This window comes from Pinus tabuliformis, chromosome Q (genome assembly GCF_031772625.1).
Source record: "Pinus tabuliformis cultivar Carrire ecotype Pingquan chromosome Q, CPIR1, whole genome shotgun sequence".
NCBI classification, from domain to species: domain Eukaryota; kingdom Viridiplantae; phylum Streptophyta; class Pinopsida; order Pinales; family Pinaceae; genus Pinus; species Pinus tabuliformis.
Genome location: NC_142296.1, coordinates 502,890,282 through 502,909,065, shown reverse-complemented (window position 1 = coordinate 502,909,065; position 18,784 = coordinate 502,890,282). Strand labels below are relative to the sequence as shown.

The window sequence follows — 18,784 nt, the reverse complement described above, 5'->3', positions numbered from 1 at the left end:
CTTGGATTCATATTCCAAGTGGTCTCTTGGACTTCGATGGCTGTTCACATTCCACACCAACCCATAGAGGATTAGGTGTCCAACATTCCCCCCCTTAATCCGAAGGGTTATGTATGAGTCCAAGAAGAGAGTTGTAATACAAAATGTGCAAAAAACATGCATGACAACACTAGGCTGAATGTGCTCTCTGAAATGTTGGTATAAGGGGGGTGGTTTAAGGATGACCACCAACACTGGAACACTTAGTGCAGTTCCCGAAACTCTTCCAAATCTGGCATGAAGCTGAGGTCTTCTGCTAGAGGAAGTGCTCCTCATGTTTTGAAGAGGGAAACCTTCAACCTTGAAAGGGAGGTCTCACCCCGCATAAAAAGGGAGAACCTCAACCTGAAAAGGGAGGTCTCAACCTGTGATGGTTTAAGGATGACCACCAACTCTGGAATGCTTAATGCAATTCCTGGAACTCTTCCAAAACTGGCAAGAAGCTGAAGTCTTCTGCTAGAGGAAGTGTCCCCAATTCTTTGAAGAGATGTCTCAACCCCGCATAGATGGTTTAAGGTTGATCATCAACCGAAGGCATGCTCAGGGGCATCTTTGTCTTTGGCTACAACTCTGAATCTGGTATGGCAGGTTGTGGCTCAGGCTCACTTGATGTGGCTTTGAAGCTTGTAGATGACCATCACTTCCCCTCCTGTCAGATACAAGGTGAGATGATGGAGAAAACTCAACTGCAAGATTGTTCAATACTCTAGAACAAGTTTTGACATATGACTGAAATATCTTCTTGGCTGTTGAAGCCCATTGCCAAGAAGCGATCCATCCAAGATGAATCTTTGTTCTTACAGGAGGCTTGTTTTTGAAGCATCTGTTTGAAGAATGAGTGGTTTTATGACAGTGCTTACATGGATGAAGATCAAAACAATGATCTTTCATATGGCCAACTTGGTCACAATGTTGGCATTTAACAACTTTTGGTTGCGAATGTGGAGGAGCAGAATATGGAATAGGTGAAGGTGAACTGTCATGAAGGAATCTAACACTTTGAAACTGGATGGCCTTTGAGTCATCTGGAATATGAAAGGAAACCTCCTTATCATATCCAAGAGTTGTTCTGTGCTTGTTATGGACAAGTTCTTCCCAAGGTCTAATGATCGACTTGGGAAGTGCAAAACGAACTTCTGCTTCTGCATGCAACTTTGCTCCTTCATTGGACACTGAATTTGAATCAACTTGCTGCTTATGGGAGTCTGTTTCAATGTTCTGAACAGAAACAAGTTGAGAATGATGACTCCACTGCTTTAATTCTGCTCGCTAACGCTGATATTCAAGCTCCAAAAAGTCTACCTTCTCCTGTGTATACTGCAAACATGTTTTAATATCACAGAGAATGTTCTTTTTGATGTTTACTGTGTCATGTTCAGTGGAATGTATTAGATTATTCAATAATTCTAATACATCATCAATTTTAGCCATTTTTCAAACAACTCAAGATTCAACTACAACAAAGGTATTCAAGCAACTTTTCTTTTCATAAGTTGGAGAGAAATTAATAATATTGGCTTGGATAAAAGCCTTTATACCATCAAAATTTGTAGTGATGAGGCTATCTCTCTAGCCCTAGCTTCACAGGTTTTAGTCTCAGAAGAAGCAAAGCAACTAGTGAAAATGTGATCTTAAAGCAAGAGAACCACATGTGTTTTCACAATATCTAGGCAATAAAAGCTTATGCAACTATAAGTGGAGGAAAATCAAGGTAGTTTGCCTGAGTCAAAGATGAACACAACCCTTGAAAATCTGTTTCGAGTTCCTATGCTCCAATTTGTAGTCGGATTTGATGGACAACAACAAGAATGCACTATTGCATCTGGGCCAAACCAACGATCGCCATTCTAAGTGATTTCCTCAACATCGACATCCATAGCTTTAACGCTCCTCCAAATGCACATACAAAAAAGCGTGGGCTAGGCGTTAAGCACGGACTAGGGTTCCATTCTAATGCTCTATGACTAGTAGGAAATGACTGCGATGCGGCAAGATGACTGACAGAAATTCCTCGTCCAGCGAGTGTATGAAAATGGGTCGCTGATGTTTACAGAGATTTATAGCACTTGTAAATAAATATTGGTTCCTTTTGGCTCTGAACAACGATAACCAGTGTCCACGCTTAGATAGGGACACATGTCCTTCAAATCTAAAAATGATGGTCGCAGGCTGGATTTTAGGCTTCTGATCTAGCTTACAATCATCAACTAGTTTGCAACTGGATCATGGAATTTTGGCTCTTGGACATCGCAGCACCACTATAACAGCACTCAGCCAACATATTCATGTCGGGTTCACGAGGACTCTTCTCTATGCAACATCATAGGCGTATATTCACTCTAGGAGAATCCTCTCAACACTGTCAATCAACTGAAGCACGAACATATACAATTACCCTTTTTTCTTTATATAAAAACTTGGGCTTTGAAGCATTTCATTACTCTCGATCAACTCTTCGAGGTCATAAGCCAAACACTGAAGTCCACCAAGATTTACACACACACAGGTTTGAAACCAAAGGAGGAGCCCACAAAGGGGACAACATATACTCAATGTGTCATACCCATCATAATAATATTTAATGGCCCGCACTACTTCAAGACTAGAAAGGGAATATCGTGACTGAGTCAAGGTGGCTCTCGAACCAGCGCACGAATAAGGGGGACCGACCTTCAATCCACATCCAATAGAGCAGGTGGTGATTATTATTATCTAGTAAAGTGTTTCAATACCTCCTGCTACGGCTTCCATACCAGCGAAAGCTTAAAATGTTGGAACACGTTTTGCTGGCATTGAATTACCATCGTTACTATGTGGAGGTGTCCATAATGGAGAGTCTGGCTTGGAGTATAGAGCAATGCCTTCTAGGGGATCTAGGCTTCTTCAATGTTCGAAATGAAGTTAGGAATTGCATACGTGATGTCTTTTCCTTGCTTGCCTTTATAGTATTTTACCAGATTTATTTGGAATGGACTGGACTCCGGACACAGAATTCACTAAAATTAGCGGCCAGAAGCAAACGACCATAACAAAAGAAAACAAAGCTGTCGGACAACAGACAAATCCACAATCTCTCTACAATCCCCAGGATTTCTCAGACAAAGCAAAGCTCCCGAGTGAGAAACGACGAATTTTTAAACTCAGACAAAGTAATATGTTAAGCTCACATATTACTTATGCTTTAGTTTTCATCAAAACCAATGCAGGGTTGGTAAATTGGAAGCACAAAGACATTTAAAAGCGCTAAGATAAAACAGGTAATTTCACAATGACAGAGAAGCCAGAGGACAATCGACATCAAAAGAAGTAACATTCAATGCAGAATACAATAGCGCACTCAGACAGGTCATTGATAAAAAATGAACATTGTCTTCTACAAGCGTTTCACTGTAAAAATTGTTATGGACTGTCAAGTGCATTTGGTAGCCAGCAACGGTGGGCAGAGACGTTATTTACAGGCCTGACAAACACAAAAATGGGCTCCAACAGAAAATTGAAACACTGACAGGAAGAAAATAGCACGTAAAGTGTGGTTTGGGAGCAGGGACCATTTCTTTTTTTGTTTGTTTGAATTGATTTACAACACTGCATGCAACACAGACCAACGCTATTCAAGGAGAAGGAGAATCGACAAAGCTGAGGAAATGTCAGGGTTGACAGAGTTCGTAGGGTAGAAAACCTAACACATAAATGGTAAAAAGAAGACTACACAATTAGTGGTTGAGAAACCTACTGAGAAGGCCACACATCATGGCTCTGATACCATGCTAAACATGACAATGGCAGAGACAGAATATGAATGATAAACATTGAGTTGTCTCTATTATTGACAATGATACATATATATTATATACAGTACATTGGTGTGACCCTTGGATTCATATTCCAAGTGGTCTCTTAGACTCCGATGGCTGTTCACATTCCACACCAACCCATAGAGGATTAGGTTTCCAACAAACTCCATGCCCAATGGTGTAATTTCCTACAGTCCAACCAACCTTAGTTCTTCTCAATTAAACCTGGCCAATGAGCTTACAAACCAACTGCCAAGGTGACACTGGTAGTTGAGTTAAGGAGACATCGCTCTCCCGATTAAAGAGCCAGCTATCAATCCAAAGTGGTTAGAGGTTACCTTAGTTTTTTCCCTCTACAGCTGGGGTTTTTTCTGAGTGATAACAATATACATGTGCTACCTTGTTAGTGTTGACTTGATATCTGATTCTGCGGTCATTTTTTTAATATCAGGCTGCTCTATAACCTCAGGCATTCCCTTCTAATACCCAACAATTTGTGAATAACAGTGCCCTCAGCACTACATCAACAAAACCAAACCTGATAACTGGTCTAACCCATGAAGTGACTAATTTTTTCCTTTATTTAAAAGATTGAGACGATTAGTACATAACACATTGACACATCATTTCAATATTCCTTACAAGTTCATGCACATCTTAATCTAGATCATTCATGTTACTGCCTAAAAATGCATGGTTTATTTTGCATTTTTGGATGCATTGTTTTCTTAGCTGCGCAATGCCAATAGATGTGTACCCTTGGAGAATCAACCGCATTTACAGGTTGTGAGCATTATCTTGAGACTATTTCCTTGTTCTTTTTGCTTAAACATCACCTGGTTCATCATTCATGGCTATATCAACGACTTGGAGCACTAGTGTTGCCGTGATAGAGATGCATTGATCCATGTTATATTTTCATGTTTGGATCAATGTTATCAGAACTAGACCGGTTATCGAACCAATCGGCCCCAAAACTGGGACCAGGAAAAAGGCCCCAAAGTGAGAGTGATTATGTAATGTGACATTTGCACATTCCTTAAGTGTTCATTTGATCCCTTTCAGTTTGAGTGATAACAAGTCCCTGCACTGATGTGATGGCATTCACCCTCACTCTGGTTCTAACATCACTCACTGTTTCAGTTCCATGCCTTGTGGGCCCTCTTTGGATTGTGGTTGTTATACTATATATATATGTGTTGATAGTATTGGCAAGCCTTACTATTATAGTGGCATATCTTTTGAATTTTGCTTGTGCTCAACTTTTTCCTTGAACTAGGCATGAATCAATCTTCCAGACATTTCCATGCAACAAGACTCGAGTTGTCTCCTTAAACAGGCAACTTGAACTTGTCTTTGATGAGTGTTGATGCAATCTTGTCCTTAATTTGGAATTTATGTCTCTCTTCAAACTCTGAATGCACCAGTGCTAAGTTAACTTGCAATTTTTCCTTAGCTCTTATTGTCTCATCTCCCTTCAACATTTTAAGGTATTTCATCTTCTCTAACTAGTAAGGTCTTTTCAAGTCACCATGTTTTTTCTTTTCTTCCTTTGAAGGCTCTGCTTTAGAACCATCATTAGCCTTAATAGCTTGTTCCTAATCAACACAACCAATTCTGATTTCGAAGTTATCATTGATGTCATCCTTAGAGTCCTTTTCAGATATGACACTTCTGCTTATGGCCATTTTCTTTGTGTTCTGATCAAGAAGTCTATATGCCTTGGACAAATCACTGTATCCAACAAACAAGTATGTCTTGCCTTTATCATTTAATTTTGAATCACATTCACAAATAGGATATTTAAAATTTCAAAGGTTTGACATGTTGTTTTCTTGGAATCGACAATTCTTAAAGTTTTAACCCATTTATAACTTTATTTATGTATTATATCTTGATATTTGATTTGTCTTTGATCCGCTAAATGGCAAATATGAAACTTATTTATTTTTCTTCGTGTTTGATTTCTTATTACATCAAAGATGAGTTTATCTAAATGCATTTTTAGTGTTTATAGCATGGTTTGAAACTTTATTAAACTTTGAACCATAATGGCTTAGAATTAGATCCGTTATATCTTGACTTGTACTGGATTCAATGGTTGGATTCTTCGGGTCATCTTAAACCCTTGAACATAAGATATCTTTTATTTTTCTATAATTCTGTGTCTATGATTCTGTTTATCTTGTATAAGGAAATTTGAAATTATGCATTGAAATTTGATATCCATGCAAGGGAATTCGTTATTTTTGTTAAAGCACATGCTGAAATGTTGTATAAATTCTTTTGTAGTCTTGTGAATTAGACACTAGTGGATCTTGTTAACAAGTATACTTTTAGTTGTTTTTAGGTGGTTGTACAAGTAATGGCAGAAGGAGAAAAAACACTCAAGGACCTCCAGGTATATTGTGTGATGATTTGGGTTATTTTATTTTGCTTTGTAGATTTCTGTATAAAGTTAGTGTTTTATAATTTTTGGTGACATCCAATTCAATGATTTTGACATGTGAGTTTTATGAGAGATTGCAATTTCATTATCACAGAGTTTTAAACATGACAGAGCTCCAGAGAATGTAGTGATTTTTGGTGTTGAAACTAGAACCTCTATAAATGGAGGGAATATATTTCAAAAGACTCGTGCAGAAAAATAAAGAGAATAATATGCATAATGCATTTGGATGATTGGCAATGTTTAATGGGATTTGTGATGTCACACATGTTAAAGTTGTACATAACACATGTAGAATACTTGCAGGGAGAGAGAAGAGATATATTTGATATTATTCCTTTCATGTAATGTGATGCAATCTTTTCTGTGGTTTCTCCCCGTGTCAGAAAAGAACCAGCCTAAAATAAGAGGAAGAGCTGCTGTGGTGACAGTGGGCAACGTTCCTAAGTGCCTTTTGGGTTGCACTTTGTTCATGGACTTGAATATCTTTGCAGGTTTGGGAGGTAGCAGGTGGAAATTGTGTCCTTGAGAAGTTGTTGTACACCATTTTTACCAAAGGAAAGCAATAGTTGACAGCTGTATAGTTTGCCATAATTCTGCAACAATCTTAAATCATCCAAGTGTTGCCTTAGGATGGGACCTCGCCAAGCTAGGGGGCCTGTGAACAAGTAGCTGGATAATATCCTGTAACCATGTCTGGAAGGTCCCAGAACCTGTGAACAAGTAGCTGAACAATTCCTGTAACCATAACCTAAAGCTCCCAGAAGTTGGACACCTCCAAAAGGTAGGCTTATTTTAATTGTGGAACTGAAAAAACTGTTGTCGCACAACTTTTGATGTAACATCAATTCCTTTCAGCCTGAGAGAAGTTTCAACATTCTGATCAGATTCAGCTTTCCAGTTTTCAGTTAGGATGGACATGTTTAGAAAAGCAGTGTTGCAAACATCCTGATTTTATTGCGAAAAAATCACGAAATCATGATTTTTTGGCCTAGCCGATGTTTGCCGATATTTAGTGATATTTAGGTGGTATCCTAATTTTGTTGATGTTTGCTGATTTTTGCCAATATTTTGGTTTTCCGGAGCCCTGCCGATTTTATCCCGATGCCGATGTATGCAACATTGTAGAAAAGACAGATTTTCTTCAGTTTGGAGTCAAAGTGGATATGCTATTGTTCATTGCTTATGTAGGATAGGGTTTCTATTGTGCCCCCTCTTTGGCTCCTAGCCTTGTTGATCTTCATGCACATCTATATTGATCATTAACGAAATATCATTTCAACAAAAAAACAGTTTTAGAAATACTTTGAGGAAATCTAATTGCTGTATGCTTCTGTGAATCTGCATTCTTTTGTTTTTTTGTAGGATAACTAATTACTGTGGTTATGCTATCTATATCATAGCATGCAATTGCTTGATTTATTATTTCGTGGAGAAAACTGATGACTAGTGGATGGAAAATATAATTCTGTTGAAATTTATCATTGCTTTGATGATGCAGGCAGCTCGAGTGGAATTAGAGTATGTTGCTTATGGTCCTCATGGACGTTCCACCCACCTTCAACATGCTATTTTGCCTCTGGAGTACACTCAGTCTTCCCATGGAACTCTATCTTGGAAAAAGTGAGGCCCTGATAAAGATGCTGCATCCTATTCAATTTTGCAAAAGCTTTTATGCAGGCAGATGATTTTGTAGGAACTCCAACTCTAAACTTATAGTTCTACTGTTAAAAAAGATTGCCGAAAGAAAGAATAATATGGGTGGCCCAAACCTTATCATCTATGAATTCTTTATTTCCTTACCATTTTCAGTTTTGAAGGCAAATTTTCAAGACACATTAAGAGCTTTAAATGTGTATAGGGCGGGAGGAGCCTGTAGTGTGCTTCCTGTTCGAACACATCTGCTTTGCCATTTGGATGATCCAGTCCAGGTCCTTAAGAGGTATGCAGGAATACATGTATGATATCTGTGAACATTGAAAATATTGTCTGGTACATTACTGTGCATTTAGGAATGTGGTGATCCTTCTAAAGTTCTGGAAATATGGAAATATGCTATTTGCAGTTATACTTTACCCCATGCAAAAGCAGGTGATGTGATTACCATTGGCGAAACACCATTTGCAATCATGCAAGGTATTTCGTTACTTTGTACTGACGTCCAGAAGTTCTGATAAATTGAATTCTTTAGTAGTATTGTAACTATTTCCATTGAACGGTTATTTTATTCACTCGCCAGCCGTATCAATATATATCTCTTGATTTTTCAGCTTTGTTGGAATTTATAAATCACAGTGAGATGATTCACATTCCAAGAATAATAATCAGAAAACATGAAGATGCATGCATGTTTATTCATGTGTGTATTTAAATTTGAAAGTAGTGTGAGAAATTCACTGTTCAGTAATATGGTGGAATGACTTTACATAGCCTTGTGATGAATATAGGAAAATATACTGTTTTTATTGTGCTTAATGAGATATATCATGGGATATTTTAATGCACAGATATATGATAGGAGCTTTGGTGGGAGAAAATGGAGTCTGATCAAATTTTATGATTTTTCTGATTAAAATTATCAGCAGTAGTCTGTTTCACATGGAAACAGATCTGCTGGACTTCTTGAAATGTCAATGAGATATATCGTGGGATATTTTAATGCACAGATATACGATAGGAGCTTTGGTGGGAGAAAATTGAGTCTGATCAAATTTTATGATTTTTCTGATTAAAATTATCAGCAGTAGTCTGTTTCACATGGAAACAGATCTGCTGGACTTCTTGAAATGTCAGGATTTGAATATGGAGAAACAACATATATGTTTTTGTTATGAACATAAATATATTGTAATATCCCCAACTGGAAAATTTGACAGTATATACAAAAAATTACAATGGAACAACAAAATAATTGCAAATAGACACACAATCCAGTGATTTGATACACAAAATAAAAGCCAATAAGTCACTGAGCCATTTTATTAATCCACTGGAAAGAGTACATCAACATGAAGGAATAGTGGAACTTGGGCTTGCTCGGAGCAAAACCTGGAAAAAGATCTCTGACAAAAATGTTGTATGACCCTGGTAATGCTATAGCCGGTCCAGTGGGAAGACTGCTGCAACCTGCTACTACAATACCTGTTCTCTCCAATACTCCACTGAAGCCCTGTGAGATTTCTGGGTGAAATCTCCTCAAGAGTGTTGGGTTTTCGTCCAACACCCAATAGCATACCTGAGGGTTTCTGTCCTAGGGCTAGAGAAGTTGGGAACTAGGTTCTCCAAACCTCACCAAAAGAAAATATCAACAATCCAAGATGTCCTGAAATGGTCTCCTCCTTCTCTTTTTATAGATCTAATGGACCCCTCTAGAAGTTTTTATTATTATTATTATTATTTTAATCACTAGTACCTTTTCCCTCCTTTATTTTATCAAAATACCTTTTTAATTTGGGAAAATGGAAAACCAGCTGTCATTCCTCCTCAGGCCACCAAAAGTCACTTCCCACCATCTCATCCTGTAGATCTTCTCATTCCGGTTCCAACGAGCTATTACACTAAGGTGTTCCGTCAAGTATTCCTCCCGGAATGCCACCTTAAGCGTAATTAATTGAGTTAGGCTCCATAATAACCTTGTTTTCCGAAAGTTGTCAGAATGTAATGGAACAAAAGGCAAGTTGTGTGGATGATGGAATATGCCAAGCGAATGCCATTAGATCCCAAAGAAACTCTTCAAAACCCCATAAAGCCCCTCCAGAAGCTCTTGGGCCCGCTAATGGAGTAAATTTGCTCTTGTGACCTAGCTGCCTCCAACCATGGAAGTCCATCATGACCACGCCATAAGGGAAACTAGAAAAAGGAACATGACATATATATTATAAATGATAATAACTTATTATTAATGAAGGGGCACATATGGAAGGACATGACCCCACCTACAAACATGAGACTTATGAAAGGGCACTTCCCACTTAGTATATAAATGTGGCCCTCGTTGTATTCAAAGTTCAAACCATATCATTCATTCACACAATATATGATACATTATTTACTTTTATATGGGCTCCTTTATTATATTCCAAATGTTTTGGATTAATTAACTCGTGAACAAACTATGTTCGTTATGAACATAAATTTATAATTAATAATAATTAGTATATTGAAGAGACATGTGCTAAAGGACATGACTATTAGTGAAGGGCACCTTCCCTAGTATATAAATAGGACCCTTATTTGTAATCAACCATATCATTTGTACATTCAAACATTCTTATATAAATATATCACTTGTTCTATGATGGACATTGTCATATTCCAGATATTCTAAATATTCGTGTGTACACGAACCTTGTTCGTTACATTGGTATCATAGCCTTGTCCTCCGATCCCAGCCTTTGGCCACCGACCCTTGGTCAAAATTTCGTTGTCGTAAGCCACATAGACATTTTTGGAGTTTTTCTACTCTACAAGGCTTGTTGATATTTAGGCCGTTGGCCATTAACAATATATATATATATTAAAAAAGGAAAGAATAAAGAAGGGATAGATATATTTACCAAAAAAAGCTATATATATTATATGAGAAATTATATATATCCATATTAAAAGCAGCGTATATATTATATATATTTAAAAAATTTAAAAAATACATATAAACAAAAATAAAAACAAAAAAGCAAAACCAACTGCCAGGATTGCGACCATCGAGCAGCCACACCTCGTGCTTTGTCAAGTGCTGCTGCCATTCCAACTTTCATCGACAAGCAATCCAGTTGCCACTGTCCAAACTGCTCTGGCTACCAATCACTTCCACCACTTTGAGCTATTGCCTCGCGACATAGTCTAACTTATAGATGAAATGGTCTTTTTTAGTGCATTTTTTCCAGTTAATTTTAGGCAAAACCCGACAGATATATTTAAAAACTTGAATTTAAGTTTTTTAATCTATAGAATTTGAGTGCCCTAGGGGTTTTTCAGGGTTTTGAATCTGTTCATGCATTTGAAAATCTATTTTAAACAACAAAACATCGCAATCTTGCTTGAAATTGTATTGCCAGAGTCCAATGAAAAAGGCTATTCCGTCTATAAGTTAGCCTATGCCATTGCCCCACTGTCGACGTCCATACACAATTTTTGACTTTGCTGCCTGTACACAATCCCTCGCTACTATACACTTTCCTTGACACCATTCGTATGGTTGTGGCCGATCCTGTAGCACACGATAATGTTCAAGTGAGCGCTATACACGATGCAATATAAATATTGTTCAAAGTGTGTGTTGACATATACAGGTAACGCTCACCAAGCGACGAACAAAGCTGTAATGCTGTTTTTTGCCCATATGAGATTGTCATTGTACAACTCACCCATGGTGATATTTACCCACTACTCGATGACGTAGCAAGGACTACAATTGTTATCGCCAAGACATTGGGTTCGATCCTGCCTTCAAATTAGATGGTTTATACTAAATTGCAACTGATGCTGAGCTGCGTCTGCAAATGATAAAAGGTGGATATCAGCCGTAGGTGCTCATGACTACCACTGAAGGGTATTTTGGTTCCCAAAATTGTGTGCACCAAAGTAAATTTAATCAACTCCAATCTAAGGGTTGTAGCCTTCAATAACATGCGCGAGTTAGATTAGTCATATCGTCGAACATCGTTACCATAAAAATGTTTTTTATGTGAATACACAACCCTATGGTATATTAGTTGAAGTATTTGAACACTTTTTCTTTTTATAATATGAAGGAAAATTTTAATTGAATAGTTAAAGGTACTTAAAAAAAGCTAGCGATGGCTGTCCCATTGCTGGTTTGACCACTGAGTTATGATAGGTTTTCCCATTGTTTAAAAAGAATATTTTAAAATATAATAGGAGAAATTTTTTTATATGTAAAAAAAATGTGAAAGTATTTGAGGCTCCTTTTCAAAGAGAAAGGATTATTAAGGATTCATTACTAAGGTTTGAAGGATTAAGGATTATAAAAAAAGGGGTTACTTTTAAACCCCGTGCTCATCTCGAAAAAGTAAAATGAAGACTAGTAATGGAAGATTTCTTAAAATTTTAGCACAACTATTTTTGCGCTATTTAAAATAAAAGGAACAATTGCAAAGAAAGATATTATTATCTCCATTGCTACTACTCAAGATAATAATTACATTAGTGTTGAAACCGTAACTAGGTTCGGTCTTCATAATTATCATTATACTTGTATCAATATGTATTTCATGTAAAAGTAAAAAGAAGAAAAATAAATTTTATAATTATTATTATTTTCTAGTCAAAGCATATTCTTCATGCTTCTAGGGCCATTTGAGTAATTTTTTTTATTATGAGTCATTGAGTCAAAGTCCCATTTGGACTTTTTGAAAGAAAAGAAAAGAAATTTATTTTTGAGTCAATGTGTCTTCACAAGACTAAGTCGGCCCTCCAAATGGACAAGTTGGCCAGCTTGCAAGATGTGTTTCTTCATATGGTCGAACAACTATATATTGGCACCTGTGCTCCACATTTTGATATCACATCATTTTATGTGCAAGAAAGAAGAAGGAAATTAATGAAGTAAAAGGAGAGAGAAAGTCTTGTTTTCTGCCCTAATCTGTCCACACGTGCAAGTATTCTCTGCGGTTTTTCAAAGCTGTTATAGGGCCCGAATTTTTAGGGGATGACTAGAATTCAGAAATTTGACCAGCGTTGACTTTGACTTGGTGGATGAGACCTCATTGAAAAATGTAACTAGGGCTAGTCTTCATAATGACATACGTAATCATGATTTTGTGAATTTAAATGTGAAGATATATTTTATTATTATTATTATTGTTCTTGAGGCATGGGATTCATGCTAAAGAGAAATTTATTTTATAGTTCAAGCTCCCATTGAGAGCTTCTAGGGCTTGCCATTATGTATACAAGTCAAGAGAGTCTATGTCATGTATGAAAGACCCATTTGGGCATGTTACATGTTGTAAAAAGAATTTATTTGAGTCAAAGTCAAGTCAAAGGACCCTCCAAGGCCAAGTCATAATGCAAAGAACAAGTCGGCCTAAAAACATGGATGAGAAGCCTATATAAAGGAGACTTTGACCTCACTTTGGACACACACTTCACTCACTCATGGTCGATCACAAGGAAGAGAAAAAGTGTGAAAGAGGAGGAAGAAGGAAAAAAAGGACGAGAATTCTGCTTGGTTTTTGGGCTATCTCTCTCCACACGTGCAAAGAAATTAGGGCACATATTGCAGCAGTAAAGCCGAGTTAAGTCATTAAGAAAAGATTATTTTGATAGCCGAATTCACAATAAAAAGAGTCCAAGAAAAGCGAAGGAGAGAAATCACTAAAATTTGCCTTCATCATCTCACACGTGTAGCCTAGGGTTTTTGAAGCAAGAACTGAAAATTGCAGAAGTTGCAGGCAGGTCGAAATTGCAGAAAGATAGGTTGAAGTTGCAGTCAAGGTGTTGGAAGGCTGAATTTGAAGATAAGGAAGGAGTAGCTAATTTGACTTGGCAAAAGAGGCAAAGTTGACTTGGTCTTGGAGGAGTCTTGGTCAAGGGTCTAGGTCTTGGAATTCATCAATTGAAGATTCTATAAGAAGAAGAATTCTTGTGGGTTTTCCTGTCAAGTTGGAGAGGTTTGACTCTGGCTGATCGCTTATATCTTTTGTTCTTTGTCTTATTGTTCTTTATGATTTGGTAGTTATTTGGTGAAGAAAACACTAATAATAAACAAGTGCAAAAAGGAGCTAATTAATTGAAGTAAATATATACCACAAACAATTATCAAAGCAAGAGAAATCATCCTATGTTATTTCCCCTAGATTTCTCAACATGGTATCAGAGCTAAGGTGACAAGTCAAGAAAAGGCAGCTTAGAAAAGGACACTCAAGGGTTGAAGCACTAGAAGATCATGAAGAACATCAATCATCAAGAAAAACCTCTCATCTCAAAGGCATTACAAGGACAAGGATTACATCATCATCTTGAAGAAGGAAGTTACTAAAGAAGACCTCAAAATCCTCGTTTGTTCAAAGAAGGATTCTACACTTGAAGACATTCTTGGGAACCTTGCTCAATCATCACCTCGAGAAGAAGAAGACCTCAAAGACCTTACCTCTACTCAAGGAAAGAAGGACTACAAAACCTCTACATCAAAGAAAGACTAGGAGAAAGGCATTGTCATCATCATCAAGGAACCAAGGTGATCTCTCTCTCTTTGAAGAATCACTTTTGAAGGAAGACATCTTCTATCATCATCAAAATCAAGAAGGCATCAAGTTGAAGATACTAATATCAAGGAGCATCTTCACCTGACAAGTAAGTACCATTATTTTTATGACTGAATCTACTATCAAAATGACTTCATTTTGCAAGGAAAGCAACAAATTGGTTGGGTTAGCAAACTTTCTTGCATGGAAGAAGAGGACAGATTTGATCCTCATAGAAAATGAAGTCGTGGAACATGTTAAGGGCTCAATCACTAAACCTCCAAAGGAAGAAGCTCAAGCTCTAGCAAAGTATATGAAAGGGGAAGTAAGGGCTCAAAGGATTCTTATAGAATCCATCAAGGATCCCCTCATACCTTATGTATCAAAGTTAGAGACATCAAAAGAAATATACGACAAGCTAGTAGAATTGTTCTACATAAGTACTGCAGGAGAAGTAATATCATTAAGACAAGAACTCTATAAGATGAAGATACCAAAGGAAGAAGGAATAGCCTCATACTTTATGAGGGTGTTAGAAATAAGAGACCAACTACAATAGTTGGGAGAAATAATGTCCGACAAAGAAATGACCACCATAGTGCTCAATGCACTACCAGAAGAATGGGGCAACTTTACATCAAGCATCTATGGAAAGAAGGGCTACCCCATTCAGTGAAGTTTGGCCACTATGTAAGATTGAAGAAACCATGTTAAAGGCAAAAAGCGATGTAGGATCAAACGAGCAAGTTCAAGCATTTGCTACCATGGCTAAAAGAAAAGGAAAGTTTGGGAAGTATGGTCCTCGAAAAAAGAAGAATGTGAAAGATCCAATGCTATGACTGTCATGAGTATGGGCACTACAAAAGAGATTGCCCAAAGCTCAAAAAGGACAACAACAAAAGAGGAAGGGAAGAAGCCCATATCACCAAAGAAGTGGAAGAAGTCGAGAAGAAGAAATCAAAGAAGGAAGAAGTGAGAGATCTCTACTATGATTGAGATAATCTTCTTCACTAAGCTCTTTTTAGTTCTTGTAAATTATAACTATCATGGTAGGAAACATTAGAAACATGATTTTGCTGATATTGATCAAGTTATCAAAACTTGTATGCCCCAGTCGCTTATGCCAAAACCAACTTTTATCTGTTTGACTTAGATAACATTTATCTTCTTGAATTTTGTTCAGAATGTAGACGTTATCTGATGTTCTAACTCCTTTCGCCACAAGTTCTCCTGAGGAAGAGTTCCTTATTTCACAATTTTTAGTGTTGAAGACAACATTATGTCCTTGATCACAAATTTGGCTAACACTCAAGAGATTGTGTTTGAGCCCATCTACTAGCAAAGCATTTTGAGCCTTTCCTTTTCCATTAATAAGGGTAACGGTTCCTTTTCCAACAATTTTGGCAGACCCACTCCCAAAGGATACATTTCCTTCCTTTTTGTTTAATGAGACAAACTTCCTTTTGTCACCTGTCATATGTCTGGAGCACCCACTATCCACAAACCAAAGATTTTCCTCACTGTGAGCACATAGAGCTAGACCACATTTATCCGTATTGGGATTTTCATCTTTTGCTTCTCTACTTTTGAGGGGGAAATTTTGTTCGCTATGTCCATTATCATTACATAATGAGAAAATTGGATCAAATTTGGCCAAAGGATCAAAAGAGTTGAAGGTCTTGATTTGTCCTTGCCCTTTGAGACTACATGGTTTGTTTGTCTGATCCTTCAATCTTGGTGCTTCATTCTTACGAGCCATGCAATGTTTAGCTTGATGACCAATTTTTTTACAATAATAACAATGCCCAAGAAAGATAGTTTGGTACCTGTTATAATAGCCATGATTTGAATAAACCTTCTTTCTTGGAGTTGCTCTTTCTTCATTCTTTGGATTTGAGTTGGGCCTTTGATGAGATGATTTTTCTTCTTTTGGATTGTTGCAAAGTACGTCGGCATAGCTTCTTGCATTATCCTTAGCACTTGATGATTCTTCTTTAAAACCAATCCCGGACTTGTCACTTTGAGATTTCTGAGTGTTGAGAATGTGATCAAGTGTTTGAGAACTTTGCCAACTTCTTTTGATTTGTTCCAATTCTTTCTTGAGAGATACTATTTCAGCTTCATGTCTTTCATATATGACGTCCTCCCTTCTTTTAGCTTCCTCTTTATCTGTTTTAAGTGAGATGACCTTCTTTCGTAACTTTTCATTTTCTTCAATGGCACTAATTAGTAATTCATTTGTATCTTCTTCGTTTTCCTGTCTTGATTCATCATCTTCAGTGAATGCCATAAATAGTACTTCCTTGCTTCCAACATAGTCATTTTCTTCATCTGATTCATCATTACTTCCTTTGGATGATTTCTTTTTGATGACCACATATTCATCCTCATCAGATTCATCTTGTTTAGAGAGGAAATTCTTCTTAGTAAATCCTTTCTTTTTGTATATCCTCCTTTTTGAATCTTCCTCATCATCACTGTCATGCTTATGAGGACATTTTGCAGCATAATGACCTATTCTTCCACAATTGAAACAAATAAGAGGGTGCTTACCTTTTAGCTTGGATCCTTTCTTTAGTCTTCGTACAAATTGCACCAATTCGGATTCAACATCGGAGTCATCACTGCTGGTATTCCATCCTTTCCCCTTTTTTGATTTTGAGGCCTTGAATGTTGCATCTTTGGAACTTGGGATTCCTTTTCTCATCTCATAGGCAATGAGGATTCCATGAAGTTCATCCATCTTGAGAGTGTCTAGTTCCTTCATTTCTTCTATAGCACTTACTTTGGAGTCAAATCTGTCTGGGAGAGATCTTAAGACTTTTTGAACAACAATGCTTTCTTCAATCTTTTCTCCCAATCCTTTAAGAGAGTTGACTACTTCAGCTACTCGGAGGAAGTATGATGCAATATCTTCTTCATCATCCATTTTCAGACTTTTGAACTGCCTCCTATGAGTTTGAAGCTTTGCCTTCTTAACTTTGGAGTACCCATCATATAAGCTAACTAGCTTATCCCATACTTCTTTGGTCGAGTCACAATTCAAGACTTTTGTAAACTCAGAATTAGTGATTCCATTGGTAATGGAATTTAGAGCTTTGGCATTTGCAATGTATGCTTTCCTTTCATCTTGATCAGTAGGAAGAGTGGGAGGGGCATTGTACCCATTCAAAACAACATTCCAAACTTCAGGTCTAAGGGACATTAAGTAGTAAGACATTCTCTTTTTCCAAAAACCAAAATTAGTACCATCAAACAAGGGAAGCCTTCCTGTCATTTCTTGATTCTTCATTGTAACTAAGAATCCTTCTTGCAGCTGTTAGGCTAATTATGAAGAAGCCGACTCTGAAACCAATTGTTGGAAATACTGAGAGGGGGGTGAATCAATATTTCTTTTCAATTGTTATTATTACCAGTTTAGATTCCTTACAATTTAATCAAATAAATGATTTTATTATATATAGAAAATGATTGAATACAATATCTGATGAATTTTGCCAAGCACCAACTTGGACTTTGATGAGGCTCCAACCTCTAGGGCTTCGACCCTATCTTACCAAGGCACCAACCTTGAATTTAGGAGCACCAACTCCAAGGACACCAATCCTTCCAATTTTGAGGCACCAACCCCAAGGGCTTCGACCCTATAGTTTTACTCTGTCAAGAAATGTTTGATTGTATTATACTGCTTCCAAGGACTTCTTTACCAAACCCTGTCCTTGTAGTCTTTGTAACAGGTCATTGTCTGTCCTATGGCTTCACTTCGGGTCTGAGCCTTCCAAGATGAACCCAGTCAAAAGATTTGTCTTCCTGCTCTGTCTTCAACTTCCTTCTTCGCTCGGCCTTTGGTTTCTGCTGCACCTTTGGCCTCTGATAGACCTTCGGCTTCTCGACCTTTGGCTTCCTCTGTTTCTTCAAGTTCACGAGTTGTGATTTGTTTCGCTTTCTCTGTAATGGATACCCGAGATCAATGTTCTTCAACTTTAATGTTCCAGTGTATTTCTCCTCTAATCGACCTTTGGCTTCTTCTCCTTTTTTTGCTCGTCCTTTGGCTTTCTTCGAGTTCACGAGTTGTAAACTATTACTTCCTTTTCTATGTATTCTAATGCCCAAGATTGATATTCTTCAGGTGAGGTATTTAGCTTGTATTTATACAGGTTTCGCCAATACCCAGAAGACACGTCCATTTGGAAGGAGAGGCCGACTTATCCAATTACTCATAAACTTGTTTATTTATCGAACATTTCATAGGAGAGACCATACCCATATGAGGTCCCACATCCACGTCATCAATT

At 37.4% G+C, this 18,784-nt stretch overlaps 1 protein-coding gene across 4 annotated transcripts in view; it reads left to right on the top strand.

The window, feature by feature from the left end:
* Positions 1-18,784, top strand: part of LOC149220354 (uncharacterized) — a 115,578-nt gene that overhangs the window by 48,816 nt on the left and 47,978 nt on the right. For all 4 annotated transcript variants that reach the window (XM_089384765.1, XM_089384766.1, XM_089384767.1 and 1 more), the window contains 4 exons: positions 6,184-6,234; positions 7,784-7,905; positions 8,144-8,224; positions 8,348-8,418. In XM_089384765.1, coding sequence (XP_089240891.1) covers positions 6,184-6,234; positions 7,784-7,905; positions 8,144-8,224; positions 8,348-8,418 — 325 coding nt within the window. The remainder of the gene's footprint in view (positions 1-6,183; positions 6,235-7,783; positions 7,906-8,143; positions 8,225-8,347; positions 8,419-18,784) is intronic.